The 25,173-nt window shown below is 36.5% G+C and overlaps 1 protein-coding gene across 1 annotated transcript in view; it reads right to left on the minus strand.

The window, feature by feature from the left end:
* The window catches only part of Helz (Helicase with zinc finger), a 509,821-nt gene that overhangs the window by 394,553 nt on the left and 90,095 nt on the right, over positions 1–25,173 (minus strand). Inside the window, exon 4 of the mRNA XM_090378353.1 lies at positions 15,780–15,968. Coding sequence (XP_090234479.1) covers positions 15,780–15,968 — 189 coding nt within the window. The remainder of the gene's footprint in view (positions 1–15,779; positions 15,969–25,173) is intronic.

A 25,173-nucleotide genomic window follows, 5' to 3' on the forward strand; every position in this document is an offset into this window, starting at 1 on the left:
GGAGCAGAAAAAGGAATGCATTTATTATTTAATTGTTGGATTTTCTTCCACATTAACCGACTACTAGTGTTCTTTGCGATGGTACTGGCAAATCTTATCCAGGATTCTTTTTTGGCTTGTCTTCTGATTTGTCATGCTCTTGCCTTTTGTTTTATGTATAATATGAGGTTAGCAGTTGTGAGAAACCTACGAAATAGATTCCAGGCTTTATTTTTTTCCTCAAATTATAAGTAACCAACAAAATATTATTCACAGTATTTGTCTCTATTTTATTTTTACTAATATTGCTGATTAATGAAAATACACACTCTATGTTCCCATTGTGGGCAAAAATAGAAAATGTATATTGAGCAATTTTTAAAAGCTCAGAACTCTGGCACTGATTAAAATATTCAACCCATTTCTTGCGGGCTAATACATTTTCCCAATTATCATCTTTCTTTTTCTCAGAAACAAATTCCATAAAATGGATTCAAATAACCTCTTATAATCGATTTTAAATTAGACAAATGTTGATGATACAGTCCTCTTAATGCAACCAGTGCATTGTTTTTATTTATTCTGTTGTACTGACCGAAGGTGCAATGAACAGAATATTTAATGAAAATTCATTTTATAACGAGATGCTTTTTTTTTTTTTAAATTACATAAAACTAGGACATGCCCTCGGAAACAAGGATATCTGGTAACACTACTGTAAGGTTACTTGCACAGCAGCTAAAACAAAACTGAAATTAGGGACCACTTGTACCTACCATTTAAACAGAGAAGTGAAATTTAGTGAAAGTGTGGATGACTCATTTCTTAAAAACAACAAATGAATTTCCGGGATAAGGGAAAATCACTCTCTCCCAATTCTCTCATAGGATGCTTACAGTAGAAAACAGGTTGACCAGAGTATAATGTCTGCATCAGGAATATGCCTTAATTTTCGCCAATGGCTGTGGACACATAGATGGCAGTTGACCAGTATGAACTTCTCGTTACAGTAGTGTATAGGTTGTATAGGTTTTACTTCTTTTTAGTCATTGCTGACCCACTGCTGGGCAAAGGCCTCTGCCAAAACCTTCCATCTTTTTCTATCCCACACCTTGGTTGGCCGATTTCCTCCTGCAGGGTTTTATGGGAACCACTAAATTATAAAACTTTTTAGCTCTTAATTCGTGGAATTACTCCCTTTAGTTCTTAAATGCTAATGGGATTAATTCTTAATCCTTTTAGCTCTTAATTCATGCTTCTACATCACCGGCTTTATTCCCTAAAGGTCAGATGCACAAATACCCAGGGTACAAGTACCTAGGTCTCTCGAAATCAGTTCATTTTATAAAAATTTGTTTTGTTATACAGAAACTATTTTCAATGTAAAGACCAAGAGGAAATCAAAAAGGTTCACTACATAGAAAGATTCGCTATATGGAAAGTTCGTTAAAAGAGGTCTGACTGTATATATAAATATATACTGAAAGGACAGAATTCATGGGATACTTGGTTCCTGCAAAACACAATGCTGTCACGCCTCTCACCAGTGTACGAACCCATCGCTTGGTAGGTACATAGGTAAACTGTATTCATATATATGGTAATTTGATGTCAGTATGGATAAACATCGCGAGTTAACCAACTTTGAAAGAGGGATGACAGTGGTTGCCTGACACATGGGTCACTATCGCGGAAGTGGTACAGAAATTGCACTATCCCCATTTGACAGTATCAAAAGTGTATTGGGAATATGCCATTTCAGGAATAACATACCATCATGGACGGCGGAAAAAGGTAGTGGATTAATGTGCTGTCTCGCACTGTTTCAACCAACTGGAGAGCAACAGTGGCACAAATCACCACCAACTTCAACAAGGGAGGTACCAGAAACGTCTCTACCAAGACCATCAGGCGATCATTACCCACAATAGATTATGGGAGCCACAGACCCACCAGAGTCCCATTGGTAACACCATGACACAGAAATCTATGCCTCAAGTGGGAGAAAGAACATCGGCACTGGACCTTGGATGATTGGAGACAGGTCTCCTGGTATGGATGATTGGAGACCTGTCTCCTGGTATCCTACCATACCTGGAGACAGGTCTCCAGGTATGGTAGGATTTACAGTTATTTCGAGCAGAGTGCATATCTGGCAGAAACCACACGAAGCTATGCATCTGTCATGTCAACAAGAAACTGTTCAGATGACACATGTTGGGACCTCTGGTACATCTAGACACATCTCTGAACGGTACAGACTATGTGTCCATCCTTGAACATCTGCATCCCTTCGTGGTCATCAGTCACCAACAGGACAATGGACTCTTCCAGCAGAAAAATGGGCCTTGACACAGAGCCGTGGTGACTAGAACATGGTTCATAGAGCATTCTGCAGATTTTATCACCATGGAATGGCCTCCCCATTCAACAGTCATGAAACCTGTGGAGCATCTTTGGGATGCTGTGGAAAGGTCCATCGAGCTTTGGATCATCCACCAAGGGATGTGATGGAATTATGGACAGCGGTGCAGCACGCATGCATGGAAATATCTGTGGAACACTTTCTTGAACTAGTGGACTCAATGCCTCACCGTGTGACTCCCTTATCCGGACAAAAGGTGGCCCTACCCATTACTAGGTAGGTATCCCATGACTTCTATCCACTGAGTGTATATTCCAGATAAGAATGACTGTGTGTGTGTGTGTGTGTGTGTGTGTGTGTGTGTGTGTGTGTGTGTGTGTGTGTGCGCGCACGCGCGTGCAGTGCTTTTTTTGTGACGGTACGCAACAGTACGCTGTACTGGCACCTTTATTAACAGTGACGTGCGACATTTGATTGCAATGCACTTCAAAATTTATAATATTCCGTAAATTTTTTCACATTTTTACCTACAATTCAAATAAGCTTAAGATGATTTAACTAAATTTGCATTTTTTACTGTCTATTATTAAGATATTTTCTATATAAAACTGTATAACCATTTTTATAATTCTAAATTACTCAGTCGGAACTTTGTTTAATTATTTTGAATTTCCCTTGGAAGTTACATTTAAAATAGTTTCAGTTGATGGAAGAAAATTTTCATATAGCGAACGGATTAGGAGAGAATTAACTTGGTACGGCCTGTTTGCATTTCTGGCCTTCAGGCAATCAGTGCTGCTGCACGAATTAAGAGAGCTAAAGTGATTGGTATTGTATAACTTAGCTGTACCTGGTAAAACCCATCCGACCACCTATCCCACATACGGAGAAGTCGCGCTGGTCTGCAGTCAGCAGATAAAGTTGTATTCCCAATGGGCTCTAGCCCACCTACTGCAGCGTTGTCCAACCTTCTCCAGTACCGGGCCCATATTCAAAAAATTCAAAGTTTCTTTAGTGTGTTATATTTTCAATATCTTATTGCATGTAAAGGTAAAATTGAAAATATTCAAAAATTTTATTAATTACAATACACAATTACATTTACTAAACAAAACATTTAATTAGAAAAATTTTTTGATAATAAAATTTAAAATGCTGTTTTAGTTCACTTTCATCGCTGGTTGTAGGTTGGATACCTCTGTGAATCAACTGTAAGCGCCCCGTTCGAAAATTAGAAAAGTGATTTTCTTTTACTCCATAAATAATCATCTGTTATTTCGCGGAAGTGTGTTATCCACATTTTTCCGTAAATTTTCCCTATCTCTGTTTACACTTTACTTTACCTGAATATCCGAATAACGCTGATATTTTGGACAGTTTAAAAAAAAAAAAAAATTTTTAATTTAAGAACTAGTGACAATACCGATGATGAGAGAAGGAAAACGAGGACAACGAAGGTATTAAACCTTCTAAACATGAATTGTTGGCATTTGGTGAAAATGAAGTTAGAAAATTGTCAATTAGAGTTAAATGCAATTCGTGGATACCTAATTGATAAGAAGGTTTCCGAAGAATTGAAGCATTTGATGAACGCTCTGAGTACGATACCAATTTCACCGACTGAATGAAAACAAGGATTTTCAGAAATAAATCTGATCACCAACCACGCTTCATTGATGAAAAAAACAGTTTCTTCACTACTGTTTCTTAAAACTGTGGGCCGTCCGCTGACCTGCTACAATCCAGCGAAATATGTAGATTCGTGGTTGCTTCGGAAACCTCATTCAGCAACCGATACAAAAAGGCAGGAAGAGAAGTGAGAACTTAATAAAAATTTGGAATACTCTACAAAAATTTTATTATAAAATTATTTTTACTTATTTTACTTATTTTTTTATATACTTGAATAATAAATTTATGCTTAATAAACTGTGTTAATATACTTAATTTCTTGTTCTTATTAAAAAAAAAAAAATTACTACTCAAGTAAAAATATCAGATATGGGGGGGGGGGGATTAGAGTACTTTTCATATCCTTTTAATTTTCAATTTTTCCCCGATAGCAAAGAATGAGTACCGGCACCTATTTCTTTACAAAAAAAGCACTGTGTATATATATATATATATATATATTTTATGGTTGACATAACTACAATATCCACAGCTGTCACCAGCACAGAACACAAGAAATTACACCCATGGAGGGATAACCTGAGTACAAGTACAAGCTTTATAGTCTTCATTCATATATATATATATATATATATATATATATATATATATATATACCTACTCAACACACTGATAAAATACATTTGTCCACATACATGAATATATACAGGCTATGTCAAAATTATGTTAACACTTATAGGGAAAAAACATTTATTGTAATCAACATTAACTGAAATCAAAATTTAACCGGTCTGCCATTACATCTGAAAAATAAAAAAAATAATAATAATAATAATAATAAAAATAAATAAATAAAATTCAAATGTTCATTCCATATAAGTGTTAATATAATTATGACATACAGTTCAAGATTTAGGCCTAAATGGATGTCAGATGATCTAATTAGACATGTGACAGAGAAGAAAAATGGATGAACTATATATAAATTAACATGTGACACAAAAGCCTAGTATAGATATAAGCTGGTCTGTAACTAAGTTACAAAGGAGGTTAGGCAGACGAAGGCAGATTACGAGAAATCTTTGGCAAAGGATGCAAAGAAAAACAGCAAAGATTTCTTTACTTATATAAACTCTAGAAGGAAGGGGATGAATCAGATTGGTCCATATGATATCAATTGTTCAACTGTTGATGATCCTGCTCAGGTAGCTAACAAACTAAATGAATATTTTGCATCGACATTCATACATGAGGAGTTATTCAGGTAGGGGAATGGCAGAGGTGTATTCAACTCTGGCAGTAAGCTAGATAATCTTGTAATAACTGAGGGTAAAGTGCAGGAGAAATTGTTGAAGATAAACACAAGAAAGGCACCTGGGGTGGATGGAATCTAGCAGTACTAGTAGTGGCACGTGATGCAAGAAAGCAAGTGTATGAACTTATGCAGCATAAGCCAAAAAAAAAAAAAAAAAAAAAAAAATCACAACATTCCCTCTAAATGCCTGTCCAGTTCCTCCTTAAATTTATTTAACCTATCAACTTCCACAACAACAGATGGAAGTTTGTTCCAGCAATTAACCACCCGCTGGCTAAAGGCAAATTTCCACACATCTATACTACATCTGTCTTTTCTTAATTTGAATTTATGCCCACTTAGGTTCGTAATCTGAACAAGTGGAAGGATCCCATCAGAATTCAGCAAGCTCAACCTATTCAAGGCCTTATACCTCAATCAGATCACCGTGCAGGTGCCTAGTCTCCAGCCACTGCAATTTGCAGAACGTAAGCCTCTTTTGGTATGAGGATCCCCTCACCAATCTTGTGCTTCTCTGTACACGCTCGAGCAAATCTACATCCTTCCTAAAATGAGGCCTCCAGACCTGTACACAGTACTCAAGGCGTGGCCTGACCATTGCCTTATACAGAGGGACAATCACCTCCTTTTCCCTGCTAGCAAAATTCCTATATATCATTTACAAAACCCCATGACCTGCCCTGGCAGCCTGTCTGCATTGCTCAGAAAACTTCATATCTGACTGCACAATTACTCCCAGGTCTTTTTCATTTTCTACTACCTTAAGTGTAGTACCACACAATTGGTACATTTCTCTGGGGTTACTTCTACCCATATGCAGTACCTTGCATTTGTAGAGGTTACACTTCAATTGCCACTTCTTAGCCCATCTGCCCAAATTATCTAGATCCTGTTGCAGTAGCACACTGCTATTACTGTCATTAACAACCCTGCCAACCTTTGTATCATCTGCAAACTTTGACACTAAGCCTGATATCTTCATCAATATCACGATTCTGTAGCAGTAAGCTACAGAATCTTGAAATAACTGGGAGTAAAGTGGAGGAGAAACTGTTGAAGATAAACACAAGAAAGGCACCCGGGGTGGATGGGATCTATCCAGTTATATTAAAGGAGGCAGCAAAGGAAGTAAGCAAACCCTTAGCCATAATTATGAGAGCTTCCTTGGACTCAGGGGAGGTACCCATAAACTGGAAATGTGCAAATGTGACCCCAATTCACAAAGGAGGATCAAAGGCTGACACAAGTAATTATAGACCTGTGAGCTTAACTTCTGTTCCAGGAAAATTAATGGAGGCACTGGTTAAAGAAGCACTGCAGGATCATTTAGACAAGACTTCAGTTATAGCTCAGACATAGCATGGTTTTGTTAAGGGGAAGTCTTGCCTGACCAACTTGATTGGATACTATGATGCAGTCACAAAAGAACTGGATGCAGGGAATAACTTTGATATTATATACTTGGATCTTAGAAAGGCTTTTGATACTGTTGCACATGGAAGACTGCTACACAAATTGGAGCAGTGTGACATTGGAGGCAAACTGCTGCTATGGATAAAGGGGTGGTTGAGGGGGAGAAGACAGAGAGTGGTAATCAATGGACACTGCTCATCGTGGACTAATGTTATTAGTGGAGTCCCTCAGGGCTCAGTGTTGGGTCCATTATTGTTTTCTGTATTTATAAATGATATTGATGATGGTATATCAAGCTTAATGTCCAAGTTTGCAGATGATACAAAGGTTGGCACGGTAATCAAGTACACTACTGACACTATGCTGCTGCAACAGGATCTGGAAAGGTTGAGCAGATGGGCTGAGAGGTGGCAAATGAAGTTTAACATTGACAAATGTAAAGTACTACACATGGGAAACAGCAACCCCAGAGCAACGTATCAACTCTGTGGTACTACACTGACAGTGGTAGAGAATGAAAGGGACTTGGTGGTGGGTGGTTGTGCAGGCAGATATGAAGTTCTCTGAGCAGTGCAGACGGGCTGCAAGAGTAGCTCATGGAGTATTGTCAATGATATACAGGAATTTTTCCAGCAGGGATAAGGAGGTGATTATTCCATTGTATAAGGCAATGGTCAGGCCACACCTAGAGTACTGTATACAGGCGTGGAGGCCTCATTTCAAGAAGGATGTAGAGCTGCTGGAACGAGTACAGAGAAGGGCAACAAGATTAGTGAATGGAACAAAGGGGTGCTCTTACGAAGAAAGGCTTAAGTTTTGCAAATTACAGTGTCTGGAGACTAGGCACCAGTGAGGTGATCTGATAGAGGTGTATAAAGCCTTGAATGGTTTAAGCATGCTCAATGCTGATGGGATTCTTCCTCTAGCTCAGAAAAATCACCTGAGAGGGCATAAATTCAAATTGAGGAAAGACAGATGTAGGATAGACGTGCGGAAATTTGCCTTTAGCCAGCGGGTGGTTGGTTGGTGGAACAGACTTCCATCCCTTGTGGTGGAGGTTGATAGCCTAAATAAGTTTAAGGCTCAGCTGGACAGGTATTTTGAACGAACAGAGAGGTGAAGTGGAAGTGGGTTTTTTTTTTTTTTTTTTTTTGGCTGATGCTGCATAAGCTTGCTTTCTTGCATCAAATGCCTCTACTAATGCTAATGCTAATCATTGATAAATATACAAAACAACAGTGGACCTAACACCGAACCCTGTGGGACTCCACTAATAATATTAGTCCACGAAGAGCAGCACCCAATGATTACCACCCTCTGTCTCCTCCCACGCAACCATCCTTTTATCCATTGTAGCAATTTACCCTTAATACCATTCTGATCCAATTTGTACAGTAGTCTTCCATGCGCAGCAGTGTCAAAAGCTATCCTGATATCCAAGTATGTGATATCAAAATTATTTTTTGCATCCAGTTCCTTTGTAACCACATCATAATATCCTATCAAATTTGTCAGACAAGACTTTCCCTTAACAAACCCATGCTGTGTCTGAATTATTGCAGCAGTCTTGTCTAGATGATCCTGCAATGCATCTTTAACCAGTGAGTTCATTATTTTACCTGGAACAGAAGTTAAACTAACTGGTCTGTAATTACTCGTGCCACCCTTCGATCCCCCTCTGTGAATTGGGGATACATTTGCACATCTGCAGTCCGTGGGGATCTCCCCTGAGTCTAAGGATGCTCTCATAATTATGGCTAAGGGTTTGCTTAGTTGCTTTGCCGCCTCCTTTAATATAACTGGATAGATCGAAATCACCCCAGATGCCTTTCTTATGTTTAACTTCAACAATTTCTCCTCCACTTTGCTCTCAGTTATTACAAAATCATTAAGCACCATGCTACAACTTGATAATCTTCTGCCATTTTCAAACCTTAATAATTCCTCATCTGTGAATGTAGATGCAAAATACTCATTCAGTTTGTTTGCTATCTGAGCAGGATCAACAACAGTCAAACCATCGATATCAAGTGGACCAATCAGATTCATCCCCTTCCTTTTAGAGTCTATATAAGTAAAGAAATCCTTGCTGTTTTTCATTGCATCTTTTGCCAAAAATTTCTCGTAATCTGCCTTCGCCTGCCCAACCTCATTTGTGACCTGATTACAGACTAGCTTATATTTGCCATAGTCTTCTGAATCGCTTGATAATTTATATGCATCCCATGAATTTTTCTTCTCTGTCATGAGTCTCATTAGTTCATTTGATAACCATTTAGGCCTAAACCTTGAACAATATTTCTTAACAGGTATGAAACTTTTAGTAGCTTCCACGATTAATTCCTTGAATGCTTCCCACTTAGAATCTACTGTTGGTAATATCGTCAGTTGATCCCACTGTACAGAATTTAAAAACTGTCTGAGGCCACTGTACTCACCTTTACGGAAGCAAAAACAGTAAACCCCACATCAGTACACTGTGATCACTGCCACCTAATGATTCCTTTATCTGCAAATTCTTAATACACAAATGATCACTGCTGATAACCAGATCAAGAGTATTACCCTCTCTGGTTGCCTCTGGAACGTGCTGCTGCAGAAAACAATCATCCAATAAATCCACAAAAGTCTTACTAGTGTGCGAGTGACCAACCCACAAGTTCCAGTCAATATCTGGGAAGTTAAAATTCCCCATTATAAGACATTCTGATTTACTAGCCCACTCTGGGAAGTTAAAATTCCCCATTATAAGACATTCTGATTTACTAGCCCACTCTATTTCTCTGTACAATTGTTCATTGTACTCATTAGGCCTATAATACACTCCTACTCTAATTTTTGCTTTCGCCGTGCTTATGTCACACTAAACTGACACAATAGTGCACTCTTCATTTATATCAACAGGATGCACTTCTGTTGATTTTATGTTTTTCTTAATTAAAGCATAACACCTCCTCCCTTCCTATCCTGTCTATTATTTCTGTACAATGTGTACTCTCCAAATTCCAGTTCTGCCTTCCTCATATCTGTGTGATACCACGTCTCTGCTATTCCAATAATATCCGCCTTTGATAACTTGACCAACACTTCAAATTCATCAAATTTATTTACTATACTTCTAGCATTGGTATAAATGCAGTTATACATGTACCTATCCTTATTATTAGTTACCCTAACACATCCCATATACCCACCGGTTTCACAATGACTGCCATCAGTCCCTGAAACCCCAGCAACCCTCGCTCCAGGTCGCTACTTATTCTAATAGAAGTAGTGCAAGAATCACCTTCACCTCTGCCTGCGGCTACTTTTAACATTTTAGTCTATGAATCCTCCCAAGCTAGCAGTTTTCCGACCCATCTATCACTGCCTCAATAGCATCAGCAAATATTCTTGCACCCTTTCTATTTAAGTGTATCCCATCCCTGTAGAAGCAGTCTCTCCTGTTAACAAGCACAGACTACACTGAAAAAAAATTCTATCCCTTGAGCCTTGCACATTCCCTGCAGTGCCGAATTGATTGACAAGGCTCTCATTTTGTACTCCCTCCTATCATGTCTAGGCAGAATTGCAGACACTTTCAAATTTAACCCTGACTCACGACTTTTTTGCAACATTGACCTGTACTTGTTAAGTAAATCTGCAGATCTCCTACTCTTAATGTCATTGACGCCAACGTGTACAACAATATCACTTTTTGTGCTCTTAAAAGATGATATATGCCTCCGTAGCCAGGTGGGAAGGAGCAGCAGTGAGTAGCACACGCTTCTTGATTAGACCAGGGTTCGAGCCCGTCACGACCAAATACGGATGATGCGGAAAGGTCAGGGAATGACCACCGCATATCCCAGAGCAATATGGCCTAAGCTGCTAATGCTCCTAAAAACCAAACAACAACAACGACAAGATGATATATGCTTTACAACGTCATCAACTTTTGCCCCTGGCAGACATACCCTGGTCCTGTTCCATCTATCCTTTTTACACAATATATTCCCTGTCTCTCTGACAATTCCAGTATTCTGGGATTGTTTGCTTTTGCAATTTAGATTTTTGTAAATTGTATGGTATGGAGCTAAGCATTTTTGAAGCTCCCTTTTGAACTTGGTCCCCCCCCCCCTTTTCAGTCTAAGCATCCGCATTCAAAAAAAAAATATAATAATAAAATAAGATTCTAATTGCTTGGCTAAGTTTATGCCTTTTCATATGCTTTTTAGTGTAAAATTTGGAACTTCTGAATTTTCATCTGCGCTATCATACTCAACTGATTTGGTTTACCTCCGATGACATTTCCACCATATACACTTTGCCAGCCTCTTTTTCTACCAGTAATTCTTGAACATCTTTAGTAGTCATATCATTAAAATCTTCCCCCCCCCTCCTACTGATTTAACAAGTTCTACTATCATACTGATTCTGTTTTCTGCTGGTTCAACCATATTTACCAAATGAACTGACTCTGGCCATATATTTTCCCAGCACACACATATACACACATGTTCATGGATTTCCTTCTTCCAGCAATAAAGCTATGATTCCGATACAGTCCACAATTGAAAAGTGTTTCACATGCCTCCATCACTTCAATTCATTTGGAATCATTTTTTTTCCAAAATCCACTGTAACGATTTTCTGATGTAATAAGTTTTAAAGGTAGATATAATGCCTTAATCTAATGGGCGAATTATAGAAGTTATATTAGGTGGTAGAAACATTACTTCAACATTTTGGATGAATCAGATCTTTTTGGATATCCTGGTGCATTATCCAATAGTAATAAAACTTTGAAATATAGATTTTTCCTCTTTAAATAGTTTTCCACAGCTGGCACAAAAACAACTTAGAAACCATTCTTTAAATAAATGGGCAGTTACCAAAATTATGCATAATTTCCTTAGGCACAATTTAGGACTGGAATTTAATTCACAACAAAGAAATTATCCTAATACGATTCTTAAGAACAAAGTTTAGTAATACATACCTGAAAAAAATTTATAAATGATCAAATAAAAACCAAAATAACCTTACAAAAACCTTAAAAGTCACGAACTACACACTTCAAAGTCACAATTTTTTGTGGTCTGAAACAAACGAAGTTCAATAGCACAGAACCTAACACAGTAAAAATTGACAAAAAAATAATGGAAATGTTGAAGAATTACATCTAACATAATAGCACAGTTTTCTCCGCACAAAACTAAAAAAATACTATGTTATGCGAGGTTTGCAACAATTCTCTAACTGTGTTAGGGTGAAACCGTTTTATATAAGTACCATGTTGTACAAGGATTTCCGCAATTCATTAATCATGTTAGAGCGAAACCATGTTGTATAAGAACTGTGTTATGGGGGGGGGGGTTTGCCTGTATGTATATATATATATAAAATATTGCTAGTATAAAATACATTAAGTAGATGTTTATGCATGGAAAAGATCTACTGAAAATACGGTGTTCCCTGGTAGCGATATGTGTTGTGAACGAAGGTGGGAAGCAAGGAACCGGAAAAATAATTGTAACGATAGAAAAGTAAACCAAAAGAATATTTTTGAAGAGACGACCTAGGTGGAGATAGCATTGCAGAGTGTTTCATAATTTTTGTGTCTTCATCAGAGGTCATCCACAAAATCATGAAAAAGACAGCAATACTCTTACTTCTGTTTCCGACATGTTCTGCATGTCAAAAAACAGGTGCGAAAGTCCACGTGGTAATAACAATTTTAAAGTTTTTAATAAAGTTACGAATAAAATTTTGAATAAAATTATGAATAAAATTGAATAACGTTATGCCAAGTTTGCAATTACATAATGTGTTAATAAGTTATATCATACAGAACATGGATGACCTTACAGAAGTAAGTGGAACGCTATGAAAGTAGAAAAGACAAAGACAAAGGCAAGGAAAAATCCGAAAGACAAGAACTTAACCGCTACATGCCGGACTGACAGAAAAGACTGTGTCAGTAGGTTGCCAGTGTATATATGCATGTGTACGCTAGCGGCGCCTAGCGTTAGACAGATTTTGGTGTGTGTATATTTGAAATAACGTGGATGGTGAAGCTACGCTAGGTTAAGTACATGATGCTCAAACTGCCCAGGATAGTTAAGAAATATAATAGCTGACAAAGTAGCGATAGAAGGCAACTAAACTTTGTTTAAGGTGAAAAATAGGTTGGGTAAAGTTAGAAAAATAGAGCCCTGAATATCGCATTCGGTAAACTAATGGCTCACAGGGCATAAAATGTAGAGGCTAGTAAAGTGGAAAGATGATTATGGTAGAAATATGTAGTTGGGCTAGGATAGTTCGGGGTTGCAAACCCATTCCTATAGTTAGGACCCTGAACGAACGTCTGGGAGCTCGTGCATCATGTATTTAAGGTCAGTTGTGTACAAAGTGTCAAAATGCAATATATTAAATTAGAATATAATATAATATAATTAAATATAAATAAAGTTAAGAATGCTCATAATTACAAGATAAATACACTGTGATTGGCCAATTGGTGGGTACGAGTTTTCCAGACTGTAAGACACCACAGAGGCCTAGTGTATTGTATTTACGCTATATACATACTAGATGTGTATGGGATTGATTATATGTCGATGATGCTATTTATCTTAATATCTTTTATATTCTTGTGCCTTAATATGTTAAGGGCTTTACTGATATGATGGTGCAGATATGCTATAGGAAAAAGGTTGTTCTTGAGTTTCTTGTATAATATCCTGATGTTATCAATGGCTGTTTCATTATTGCTGCATATGGTTGCTATTCTGATGCATTGTGCTAGAATCACGTTGGCATGTACTTTTTTGGAAATATTTGAATTCCATTGTGTAAGGTTTACTATGCTAAAGTTGAAAGCTTCACATTTGTTGTACAGGGTGATGTAGGCTATGTTATTCTTTAACTGAATGTCTAGATCCAAGAAATGGGCTGCAGTATCTAAGCTGTTTGTTTTTTCCAGTACGAGTTTGTTGGGGTATAAGTGTCCATATTCCTTGATGAAATTCGGGCAGTTGATCACTATATATCTATATAGGATAAGGTCCTATGAAAATGAGGTCTCTGACCAATATAGATATAGGTTGGCTATTATGCATGAGGCTGGGCTGCCCATAGGTGTTCCACTGGTTTGTTGATATACTGTATTACCGTCATATATAAAATTGTTGGAGATACACAAGTTCAGTATGTTGTTCCAGTAATAGGTATTGCAGGATATATAATCATTATATTTAGTATAAATATCTTTGAGTACAGATTTTAGTTTGGTTTAATTAATACTTGTAAATAGGCTGTGGAAATCAAAGGTTTGTATATTGTTAACATTACTATTCATCGGCAAAAATTTTAATACCGGTAGGTTGTTGCCTATGATTTTGCTGTTATGGATGTTTTTTAGCAGTGGTTGCAGTAGTTGTTCAAGTGCTTTTCCAGGTTTGTGCACATAACTATTTTTGCAGGAGGTTATGAATCTGAAGCCTATGGGTTTTTTGTGAAATTTTGGAATGAAGTATATATAAGGTAAGCTGTAATTGTTCATGTTTAGTTTTAGCTTTTTATTGAAGGCTATGAGTTTTTTTGTGATGCTATTGTAGGTACTAGATATAGGCTTGTACGTATTGCTGGAGTTAAGTTCAGTTGTCAAGGTATGTGCATAAAAAGATTTGCAAATAAATGCATAGCTGTTTGCTGCTTTATCAACTGGTGTGATGATGAAGTCTTTATGCATTTCTAGTAGTTTTTGTTTGAATTTAGCCAAGTTATGGTATTTTTGTAACTCTTATCTAATATTACTTCTCTATTATATTATTCTTGATGATTATATACATATATATATATATATATATAGACAAATATATTAGGTAAGTGTATGAGTAGCATACACTTACGTATGTTACTAGCAGTGTTACAGATCCATAAACTAGCACAATATATTACTAATTTTTTGTTCTTCATTAGACATTTCGATTTTTCACTACAACTTTTCATTATTATTAATTATATATGTTTTTTTTTTTTTTTTTTTTGGCTGGTTCAGCAAAAGGGCTTAGCACCATTGCATTAATGTTAATACTCTTGCCACATGAAGAAAGGTAATTAGGATTCATATTATCAACAATTATTGTTATTATTACTATCAATCAGCCTATGATAATAACTGTCTTCTTGCTAATACAAATATCAACAAAGTCAAAATTAACCAAATCATGTTCCATGGAAGCCAACGGACCTCTTAGTAGGATTCCTTGCTAAAATACCACAATCATTGCTTTCACCCAAATACTGTATTTCATCATGTCTTTGGCATGGCCAACTAGGAATCCCAACCTGAACCCACTGAACTACAGACTATGTTTTTATTATTTATGGTCAGAGTTAGAGCCCGTGGCAACCAAAAATAAGGCATCCTAATATTGACAGTACTGTCCAAGTCAGCAGCTAACATGTTACTGGACATACCCCACACAGTCTCAGTGACCCAGCAGACATATCTAATGTACTTAGGTTAGGTAGTGCAGTGTAAATACAAAGTGTAACTGTAACAGATCTAAATATGAAATATAATTTAAGATTTGATCTGCTACAATTGCACTAAATGAGCTAACAGCTGATGTTAATTGATTTAACAGCTAATGATTAAATTTTTTGAAGTAATAATCACTTCAGAATGTCCACAAGTTTTCTCAATGAATAGATTCCATTATCAACAATGGTTTCCTATTTTTTTTTCATAAAAGTTATAAGATCTTTCATAATAGTATTTTAGCTAATTTTCCCACAAAGAGTGTCACAATTTTTATGGAAGTTATTGTGATACTATTTGTGGGAAACATTTAATTTGGATCCTAATCTTTATGGAGCCTTTGGTGCTTAATTTCGTTGTTTGCAGCCAAAGTGTAATTTTAAAGAAAAAAAACAATTAACTTTTTTTTTTTTTTTTTTTTTTTGAGCAGCTAACTCTTTAATCATAATCTTGAGTGTGTTTTAATTTATAGCAGCACTAGTAATATATACATAGTTGACATACAATACAATATATATAAAAAAAAAAAAAAAAAAAAACTTTACCTGAAATATATATTGAATCTCCACATGATTAACGGAAGGAGTATAAGAGGGATTGGCCCATTCCTGACAATCTTGATCCATAACATATTTAATTATGTTGTAGCCATCAGAACTAATTACAGACAAACTTGAAATGAAAAAGTGAGTGCGATGGGCATCATACAAAAGAGCAACCTGGCGAAGAGAGACCTAGAAATATAAGCACAATAAATTATCTGTTCAGAACTCAGTAAATTCGCAAATACTGTAATATCAGCCACAAATGACAGCATAAATGTTGAAATATATAGAACTATCAGTTATAAATGATATTAACAACATCAATAATATTTTTCGAACTGGGTACTGAATACGTGCTATAAAGTAAAATTATCTTAAAGGTGTATTTAATAATGTAAATAGCAATTAGAGCTTAATAGACGGTACTCACCTCAATTGATCTGCTTAGTTACACGGAGTTGAAGTGGAAATGAAGTTTAAAATAAGTTAAGTTGAATGAATACAGAATTGTTAAAACCTGTAATTAAAATTTTGTCAAGGAAGTAGAAGTGCACTACCTCATCCCTGGTTGTCATTTGAAAAAATTAATATGAACATATTAATTTTTTCAAATGACAACCAGGGATGAGGTAGTGCACTTCTACTTCCTTGAGAAAATTTTAATTACAGGTTTTAACAATTCCGTATTCATTCAACTTAACTTATTTTAAACTTAATTTCCACTTCAACTCCGTGTAACTAAGCAGATCAACTGAGATGGGTACTGTATATTAAGCTCTTATTGCTATTTACATTATTAAGTCGATTATACAACAGTACATTAAGAAGCTCTATAAATCATCTTAAAGGTGTATTTAAATGTCATGATTGTATAAGTCAACTTTTCTGAACTCACATAAATATTACATCTATCAGTCTGAGTGCATTACTTAACAATTCACCACCATGTCTTGCACAGCGGTGAACTGGGAATGTGACGCAATATCTATTCAAGCAAATGCGAATTTCTACAATCTGCAAGGAATGTTGCTTCATCTTGTGGAAATATGGTGATAAAAATGTAGTAGTAGTAGTGACATGTGATGCAAGAAAGAAAGTGTATGAGCTTATGCAGCATCAGCCAAAAAAAAAATTCACACAAACCATTCCCTCTAAATGTTTGTCCAATTCCTCTTTAAATTTATTTAACCTATCAACTTCCACAATGACAGATGAAAGTTTGTTCAATGTAGCCCTTCTGCAAGATAAATATTTCCAGACCTGCATGGAAGAATTCCATTTGTTCATGATACACATTGTGTTGTAGGATTCCTTGCTAAAATTGGGGCATCTTGGATATTTTCAATGAAATATGGCTCATTAATTCTGCCACCCTAAAAAACTGTATAATTATTATTACTAGCCATATAGTGCAAGGAAGCCTGACGCTTATGCTGCACCAGTTAATAAAAATTTCCGAGTTACCCTGAGAGAGAGAGAGAGAGAGAGAGAGAGAGAGAGAGAGAGAGAGAGAGAGAGAGAGAGAGAGAGAGAGAGAAGTAGAAGGAAATCATCAAGAAAGAGAAGAAATATGATATCCAGCTCAGGACCGTGGGTGTGCCAAGCCAACACTCACCAGATGTGAGGCCCCTGGGGTTAAATATACAAGGTGTGGCTATTAATTAACAAGACTGTTATAATAAAATAATAATGAAATATTTCGAACTTTACAAGTTATTCCCTTCAAAATAATCGGCTTGTACAGACTGTTCCATACATTTCTTCAAAGCACATAAACATTTCTGGAAGTCATCATTGGAATTTCATTCGTTAATGTGACAACTGAGAAAACATGATATTCATCAGACCAACTTGCAAATATTCCTTATTCTCATAAAAACTGCTAATGTTCTCACCAGACAATTTTAGTTAAAGTTTGCCAGGTTTAAATTTGTTATAAAAATACTCAATGCCTGTGATGACTTTCTAGACATCTGAGTGAGAAAAACTTGTTATATAGTATTTTCTGCTTTCATTTTGATGCATTATGGATTAATAGACATTAAATTTTGTTTGCCATTTAGAAGACGCCAAGTGGGCAAAAGCCAAGTTGAAAAAAAAAAAGAAAAAAAAAAAAAATAGATTTTCACATTACATCTGCTAGATGCCATGAATCAAAAGGCATTCAGAGGATGAATGCCTTAAAAATTCTAGAAAAATAAAACTTTTTTTAAAATTATTATTACTGGTTTCTCTTATTTACTTTCATTATATTTTATAACTGAATTCAGTAAATCATATTTAGTAGTTCACCATTTTAAATTCAGTAAAAAAAAAGCAAAAAATTAATTTTTTATAATTAAAACAAAAAGGGTTGTCTCACAGATGCCATGTAAGTGTCTTTGTTAAACTGAGTGCATCAGTGATGCAAAGTTAAACAATTCCAATATTTCATCTTTTCTTATTTACTTTTAAGTTTCAATAAAAAATTAAAAATATTGAAACATGCTGTTTTACCTTTTATTTTCAAAAAAAATTAATACTTCACAAAATTTTCAAAAAAAAAAAAGTTTGACATAAAATAAAAATTTTTAACACAGAAACAGAAATTCAGTTTCTTAGTTTCTTCCATTTTCCACTTTAAAATGTGTACAAAATTTCAAACATGTGCATGCACACATTACTTATTACACTTCTATATATAAATATTAAAAACAAATTACATATATTCAATACTTAAGTTACTTTTGTTTTCAGGTTCACTTAAAATCTAGTGAGCATCACAGCACATGAAATTTGAAACTACACATCTTGCTTTCTGTACTATAGAAGTCTTCCAGCCATCTTAAGAATACTGAATTTTGTTTTCCTGTATTTATGTGAAAACAATAATATATATCTTTCAAAAACAACTAGGGAAAGGTTGTAGATGTCTACTGAACTAGTGGGTGAAGTGGGAAACACAAAATCTGAAACTATACAAAACACAGCTTCCAAGCATTGGTGTCACAACACACTTCAAGCAAAAAGTTGACAAATGGTGATCCACCACCATTTTTGCAATAGTTGTAGCAGCAATGTCGGTAATAGCCATGCCAGATTAATGTTCTAGAATGAAAGAAACTTGGGGGTAATTGTGCAGTCAGATATGAAGTTCTCTCTGAGCAGTACGACCAAGTGTCAGGACACAGCTCTTGGGATTTTGTCTAGATATATATAACAATTTTGCTAGCAAGGGAAGAAGGTGATTATCCCATGGTAAAGGCAATTTTTAGGACACATTTTGAGTAATGTATACAGGTCTGGAGCCCTCATTTCAGGAAAGATATCGATCAGCTAGAATGGGTGCAGAGAAGGTTGTAAAGATAGGGGAGGGGGAACAAAAATTGGTTTTAACCAAGAAAGGCTTCCATTCTGCAAACTGTAGCATCTGCAAGGTCATCTGTTTAAGGTATTCAAGGATTTGAATGGATTGAGGAAGCTCAAAGCCAGTGGTACTTTTCCTATTGCTAAGACTCAACACAAATAAAGGAGAGCATAAATTAAAATTGAGGAAGAATGGTTTGCAATACAGATATGTGAAAGTACTTTCAGCAGGCAGCTCTTGGATTTTTGGAACCAACTTCCATCTGTTGTTGTGGAAGTGGATAATTTGAATAAATTCAAGAAAGAACTACAAAAATTACTGGAGGAGATGGACAGGTAACATGGGAAATTTTTTTTTTTTTTATGATGTTTTATATGTTTCTTTCTTTCATTTGCCACTACTTATACAATTACCAGCTTTTCTTCTTTGTATGCATTTTGCATATTAAAAAATATACCAATGCTTTTTACATGAATGGGAAAGAAGGGCAAAAGACAGCCACAAGACAGATAAAGAATGGTCTTTTCAGCAATGATTAAAAAAACAGTAAATTGGGGAAGAACAGAAAAATTGCAATTACAAGGGTTAGATGATCCTGCAATGCTACTTTAACCAGTGACTCCATTATTTTCCCCAGAACACAACTCAAACTAGCATGTCTATAGTTGCTTGTGTCACCTTTTGAAACCCCTTTGTGAATTGGTGATACATTTGCACACGTCCAGTTCATGGGGACCTCCCTTGAGTCCAAGGAAGCTCTCATTATTACGGCTAAGGGGTTTGCTTACTTCCTTTGCTGCCTCTAATATAACTGGATAGATCCCATCCACCCCAGGTGCCTTCCTTAAGTTTAACTTAATCAATTTCTCCACCATTTTGCTCTCAGTTATTACAAAATCACTTAGCTCCCTGTTAAAGTTTGATAAACTTCTCGCACTCCCATCATTGAATAACTCTTCATGTGTGAATTTAGACGAAAAATATTCATTCAGTTTATCAGCTACATGAGCATGATCATCAATAGTCAACCCATCTATGTTAAGTGGTCCAATCTGATTAATCCCTTTACTTCTAGAGTTTACATAAGTAAAGAACTCTGTGCTGATTTTCTTTGCATCCTTTGCCAAAGATTTCTCGTAATCTGCCCTTGTTTGCTTAATCTCCTTTGTGACTTGATTACAGACTAGCTTATATTTGCCATAGGGTTCTGTGTCACCTGACACTTTATATGCATCTCACACATTTTTCTTCTCTGCCATGAGCCTCATTAATTCATCTGACATAAATTTAGGCCTAAACCTTGAACAGTATTTCTTAGTTGGAATAAAAAGCCTAGTAGCCTCCAAGATTAAGTCCCTGAAGGCTTCCCATTCAATGTTGGAAACATCAACAGTTGATCCCACTGTACAGAATTTAAAAACTCTGAGATCCCCCTTGGTCAACTTTACGAAAGCAAAAGCTCTTCCATTTAGCCTTGATGGTAATTAAATCTTTAAGTAATTCCCACATCAGTACACTGTGATCACTGTCACCCAGTGGTTCCTTTATCTGCAAATTCTTAATGAATGATAATCAGATCAAGAGTATTACTCCCTCTGGTTGCCTCTCAAAATTGATGATGTAGAAAACAGACATCCAATAAATCCAAAAAATCTTGCTAGTGTGCAAGTGACCAACCCACAAGTTCCAGTCGATATCTGGAAAGTTAAAATCCCCCATTATAAGATATTCTGATTTACTGGCCCATTCAATTTTCTGCACAATTGCTCATTATACTCATCAGATTCATTAGGCCTAGAATATACACCTACACTCATATTTCCTTTCCCAGTGCTTATATCACACCAAACAGACTCAAAATTGCATTGTCCACCAACATCAATTGGATGCACTTCCTTATATTTTATGCATGTCTTAACTAACAGCATAATCCCTCCTCCTTTCCTGACCTGTCTATCCTTTCTGTACACATTGTACTCCTCAAATTCCAATTCTGCACTGCTTATGTCTGTGTGACACCACATCTCTGATATCCCTACAATATCTGCCTTTGATGTCTTGAATAGCACTTCAAGCTCATCAAATTTATTAACTATACTCCTACACTGGTGTAAACTAGGAGTATAGTTAGTAAATACATACACCTGTTTCTAGTCTTTGTTACCCTAACACAGCCCATGTATTTCCTTGTTACACTATGACTCCCAGCAGTTCTGTAAATCTCCGTTTGCCTTGCTTTCCAGGCTGCTGCTCATTCTAATAGAACAGTGCAAGAATCACTTTTGCCTCTGCCTGCATCCACTGTTAACTTTTTAGTCTGTGTATCCTCCCCCAAGCTAGCAGTTTTCCGACCCACCTAACGCTGCCTCGATGGCATCAGCAAATATTCTTGCACCCTTTCTATTTAAGTGTACCCCAACCCTGTAGAAGCAGTCTCTACTGTCACCAAGCACAGACCAGGCTGGAAAAAATTCTACCCCTTGAGCCTTGCACAATCTCTCCAGGGCCGAATTGATCAACAAGGCTCCCATCATATACTCCCTCCTATCGTGTCTGGGCAGAATTTGTTTAAATATTGCAATAAGTTACATCTGTGGATAGTTGAGGCTTGGGGAATAACATTCAACCCTATCTCATGACATTTTTTTTCAACTTTGACCTGTACTTGTTGAGTAAATCTGCAGATCTTTTACTCTTAATGTCGTTAGTTCCAAAGTGTACAACAATATCACCTTTTGTGCCCTTAAGAGATGATATCTGCTCTACAACGTCAACGTTTGTACCCTGCTAGACATACCCTGATCCTGTTCCACCCATCTTTTTGCACAATATATTTCCCATTTCCCTGACAATAGAGTCACCAATAATAACTTTGGGTTACCCCAAAAGTTATGCACACTCATGCCGACATGCTCCTCACTCTACATGCCTGTGACACCTGCTTTTATAAAGATAATAATCTGAAGTTTAACTGTAATATTAGTGCTTGAAACAGAGATCCTGCATTGAATGTTTGTGTAGATACTCTTAAAAATGAATGGATGTTGCTTCAGGTCAGAGCACAGAGGGACAACACATCAGCAATCATTATAACTTCCATTTTTAGGAGGGGGAGAGAGAGAGAGAGAGAGAGAGAGAGAGAGAGAGAGAGAGAGAGAGAGAGAGAGAGAGAGAGATACATGATCGATGAAGAAACAGCCAATGAATCTGGAATAGTGAAATCATAAGTTCACCAAATTTTAACTTGGGTGTTACAAAAACTAAAGATTGCCACCTGATGAATCCCACATTTGCTGTTAGATGAACAGAGTGTAGAATGTATTTACATTCTTTAATTTACATTCTAATGTATTTACAATGAGCACAGAGAAACTGTAATGCAGTTACTTGCATGTTAACAAGAAGGTGAAAGTGAGGAAAGTGAAGAAAATGCACTGCTGACATTGGTGAGACATGGACGTGTGACTTTGAACCTAAACTGTAGTTACAATCACATCAGTAGAAACATCCATCTTTGCCACGCTCCTCTAAAGTTTCTGGCATAGATGAAAGGCAGCGATGAAAGGTGAAACAAATGGTTATCGTGGTCCAACATTGTGAGGGCATTATTGCTGCTGATCATGTGCCACTTGAAAGATCAATAACTGGAGATTACTATGAAGATTTCTTTATCAGAAATTACACCCAAAAATTGGTCAGAAGCAGCCACAGATTTTTTAATCTGGTGTGCTTATATTCCATGACAACTCACAGACTCAAATCACACAGTCTGTACAGATTTTGTGATGTGTTTTCCTCGATTACAAGTGAAAATCATTACCCCACCCCATTATAGTCCTGGTATGGTGCCTCTGTAGCCAAGTGGGCAGGAGCAGTAGTGCGTAGCACACGCTTCTTGATTAGACAGGGATTCGAGCCCGTGATCACCAAATACGGAGGATACGGAAGGTCAGGGAATGACCACTGCATATCCCCAGCCCGGATAAAGGGTGAGGGTTGGCATCAGGAAGGGCATCCAGCCGTAAAAATTGCATGCCAAAACAATTAAAAAAACATAAATAAAAAAAAAAAAAATGCTGACCCCGTATATAATGGGGGAAAAGTGAGGACAATAAAAAAAAAAAAAAAAAAATTATAGTCCTGGTATGAGTCCTTGTGATTGCGATTTCTGTCTTCAGAAGCACTAAGTACAGCTGTCATTCAATTCATCAGACAGCTTAACTTCAGAAGATGAGTTACGTGGCATGGGATTCAAAAATTATCCAGACAGTGGGAAGCAGTCATAAGGGATGAAAGATGACTACACTGAAAGTTATTTTATTTCATCATGTAATGAAAATGATATAATAAAATAAATACATTTTAAATTATCCACTTTTGTGCATTACTTATTTTTTTATTTTACATTACTTTTTTTTGCATTGTAATATTAAGGACATAGTAACCTGTTTATTTTTATCATATGGAAATTCTTTCCCCATCCTGTTAGAGAACATAATGTTTAGTGAAAGTAGTAGTCAATGCTTAAATTTTAAAATCTCCATATCACTAATATGATAGTGTCATGGAAGCATAATTTTATTTGAAACCAGTTCTATTGATGATAATTCAGCTTGAAGATTAATTCAATCAACAAAGGGATTAATTAGGTAAACTGGTGACTGTTACTTGATTGCTAGAAAGGATGTAGTAGAGGCATGTGATGCAAGAAAGCAAGCTTATGTAGCATCAGCCAAAAAAAAAAAAACATTTCACATATCCATTTCCTCTAAATGCTTGTCCAGTTCCACCATGAATTTATTTAAGCTATCAACTTCCACAATGACAGATGGAAGTTTGTTCCAGCAATCACACTACCCGATGGCTAAAGGTAAATTTCTGCACATCTGTTTTCTATAACTGCCTGTCCTCAATTTGAATTTATGTCCCCTCAGCTTCGTAATCTGACTGAGAGGAAGAATTCCATCAGAAATGGGCCTGCTGAACCCATTCAAGGCCTTAAACACCTCAATCAGATCACCATGAAAGGGCCTAGTCTCCAGACAATGCAATCTGCAGAACCTAAAACTTTCTTCATAAGGCCACCCATTCTTTCCACACACCAACCTTGTCGCCCTTCTCTGTACACGCTCAAGCAAATCTACATCCTTCCTAAAATGAGGTCTCCAGACCTGTACGCAGTACTCAAGGTGTAGCCAGACCATTGCCTTAACCAGAGAGACAATCACCTCCTTTTCACTCGTAGCAAAATTCCTGTATATTGACAAAACCCCATGACCTGCTCTTGCAGCCATCAAACTTCATATCTGACTGCACAATTACTCCCAGGTCTTTTTCATTTTCTACCACCCTAAGTGTAATACCACACAGTTGGTACGTTTCTATGGGGGTTACTTCTACCCATATGCAGTACCTTGCATTTGTCAAGATTACACTTCAGTTGCCACTTCTTAGCCCATCTACCCAAATTTTCTAGATTCTGTTGCAGTAGCACACTGCCATTACTGTCATTAACAACCCTGCCAATCTTTGTATCATCTGCAAATTTCGATATTAAGCCTGATATACCTTCATCAATATCACTGATAATTATACAAAACAACAGTGGGTCCAAAATTGAACCCCAGTGTACTGCACTAATAACATTAGTCCACGAAGAGCAGCACCCCTTGATTACCACTCTGTCTTCTCCCACTCAACCACACTTTTATCCATTGCAGCAACTCACCCCTAACACCACATGCTCCGATCCATAAAGTAGTCTTCCAGGCACAATAGTGTCAAAAGCTTCCCCAAACTCAAAGTACAGTCAGTCCTTGTATAACACGTGTTTACGCAACGCAAATTCGATCATACACGATTTATAAATAGGGGAACGATATCGTATATAACACAAACTGAATTTGTGTTATATACGAATTCGCTTATGCACGATTCGCCTTTGTGTTTACAAGAAATGGCAGTCGAATGCGGAATCACTCCAACTGAACTCAACATGGTAGCAATGAAGAGAAGATTCTGAAAATGTATTTATGTTTTTTATATCAG

This window comes from Mastigoproctus giganteus, chromosome 7 (genome assembly GCF_048544385.1).
Source record: "Mastigoproctus giganteus isolate SK-2022 chromosome 7, ASM4854438v1, whole genome shotgun sequence".
NCBI lineage: Eukaryota > Metazoa > Arthropoda > Arachnida > Uropygi > Thelyphonidae > Mastigoproctus > Mastigoproctus giganteus.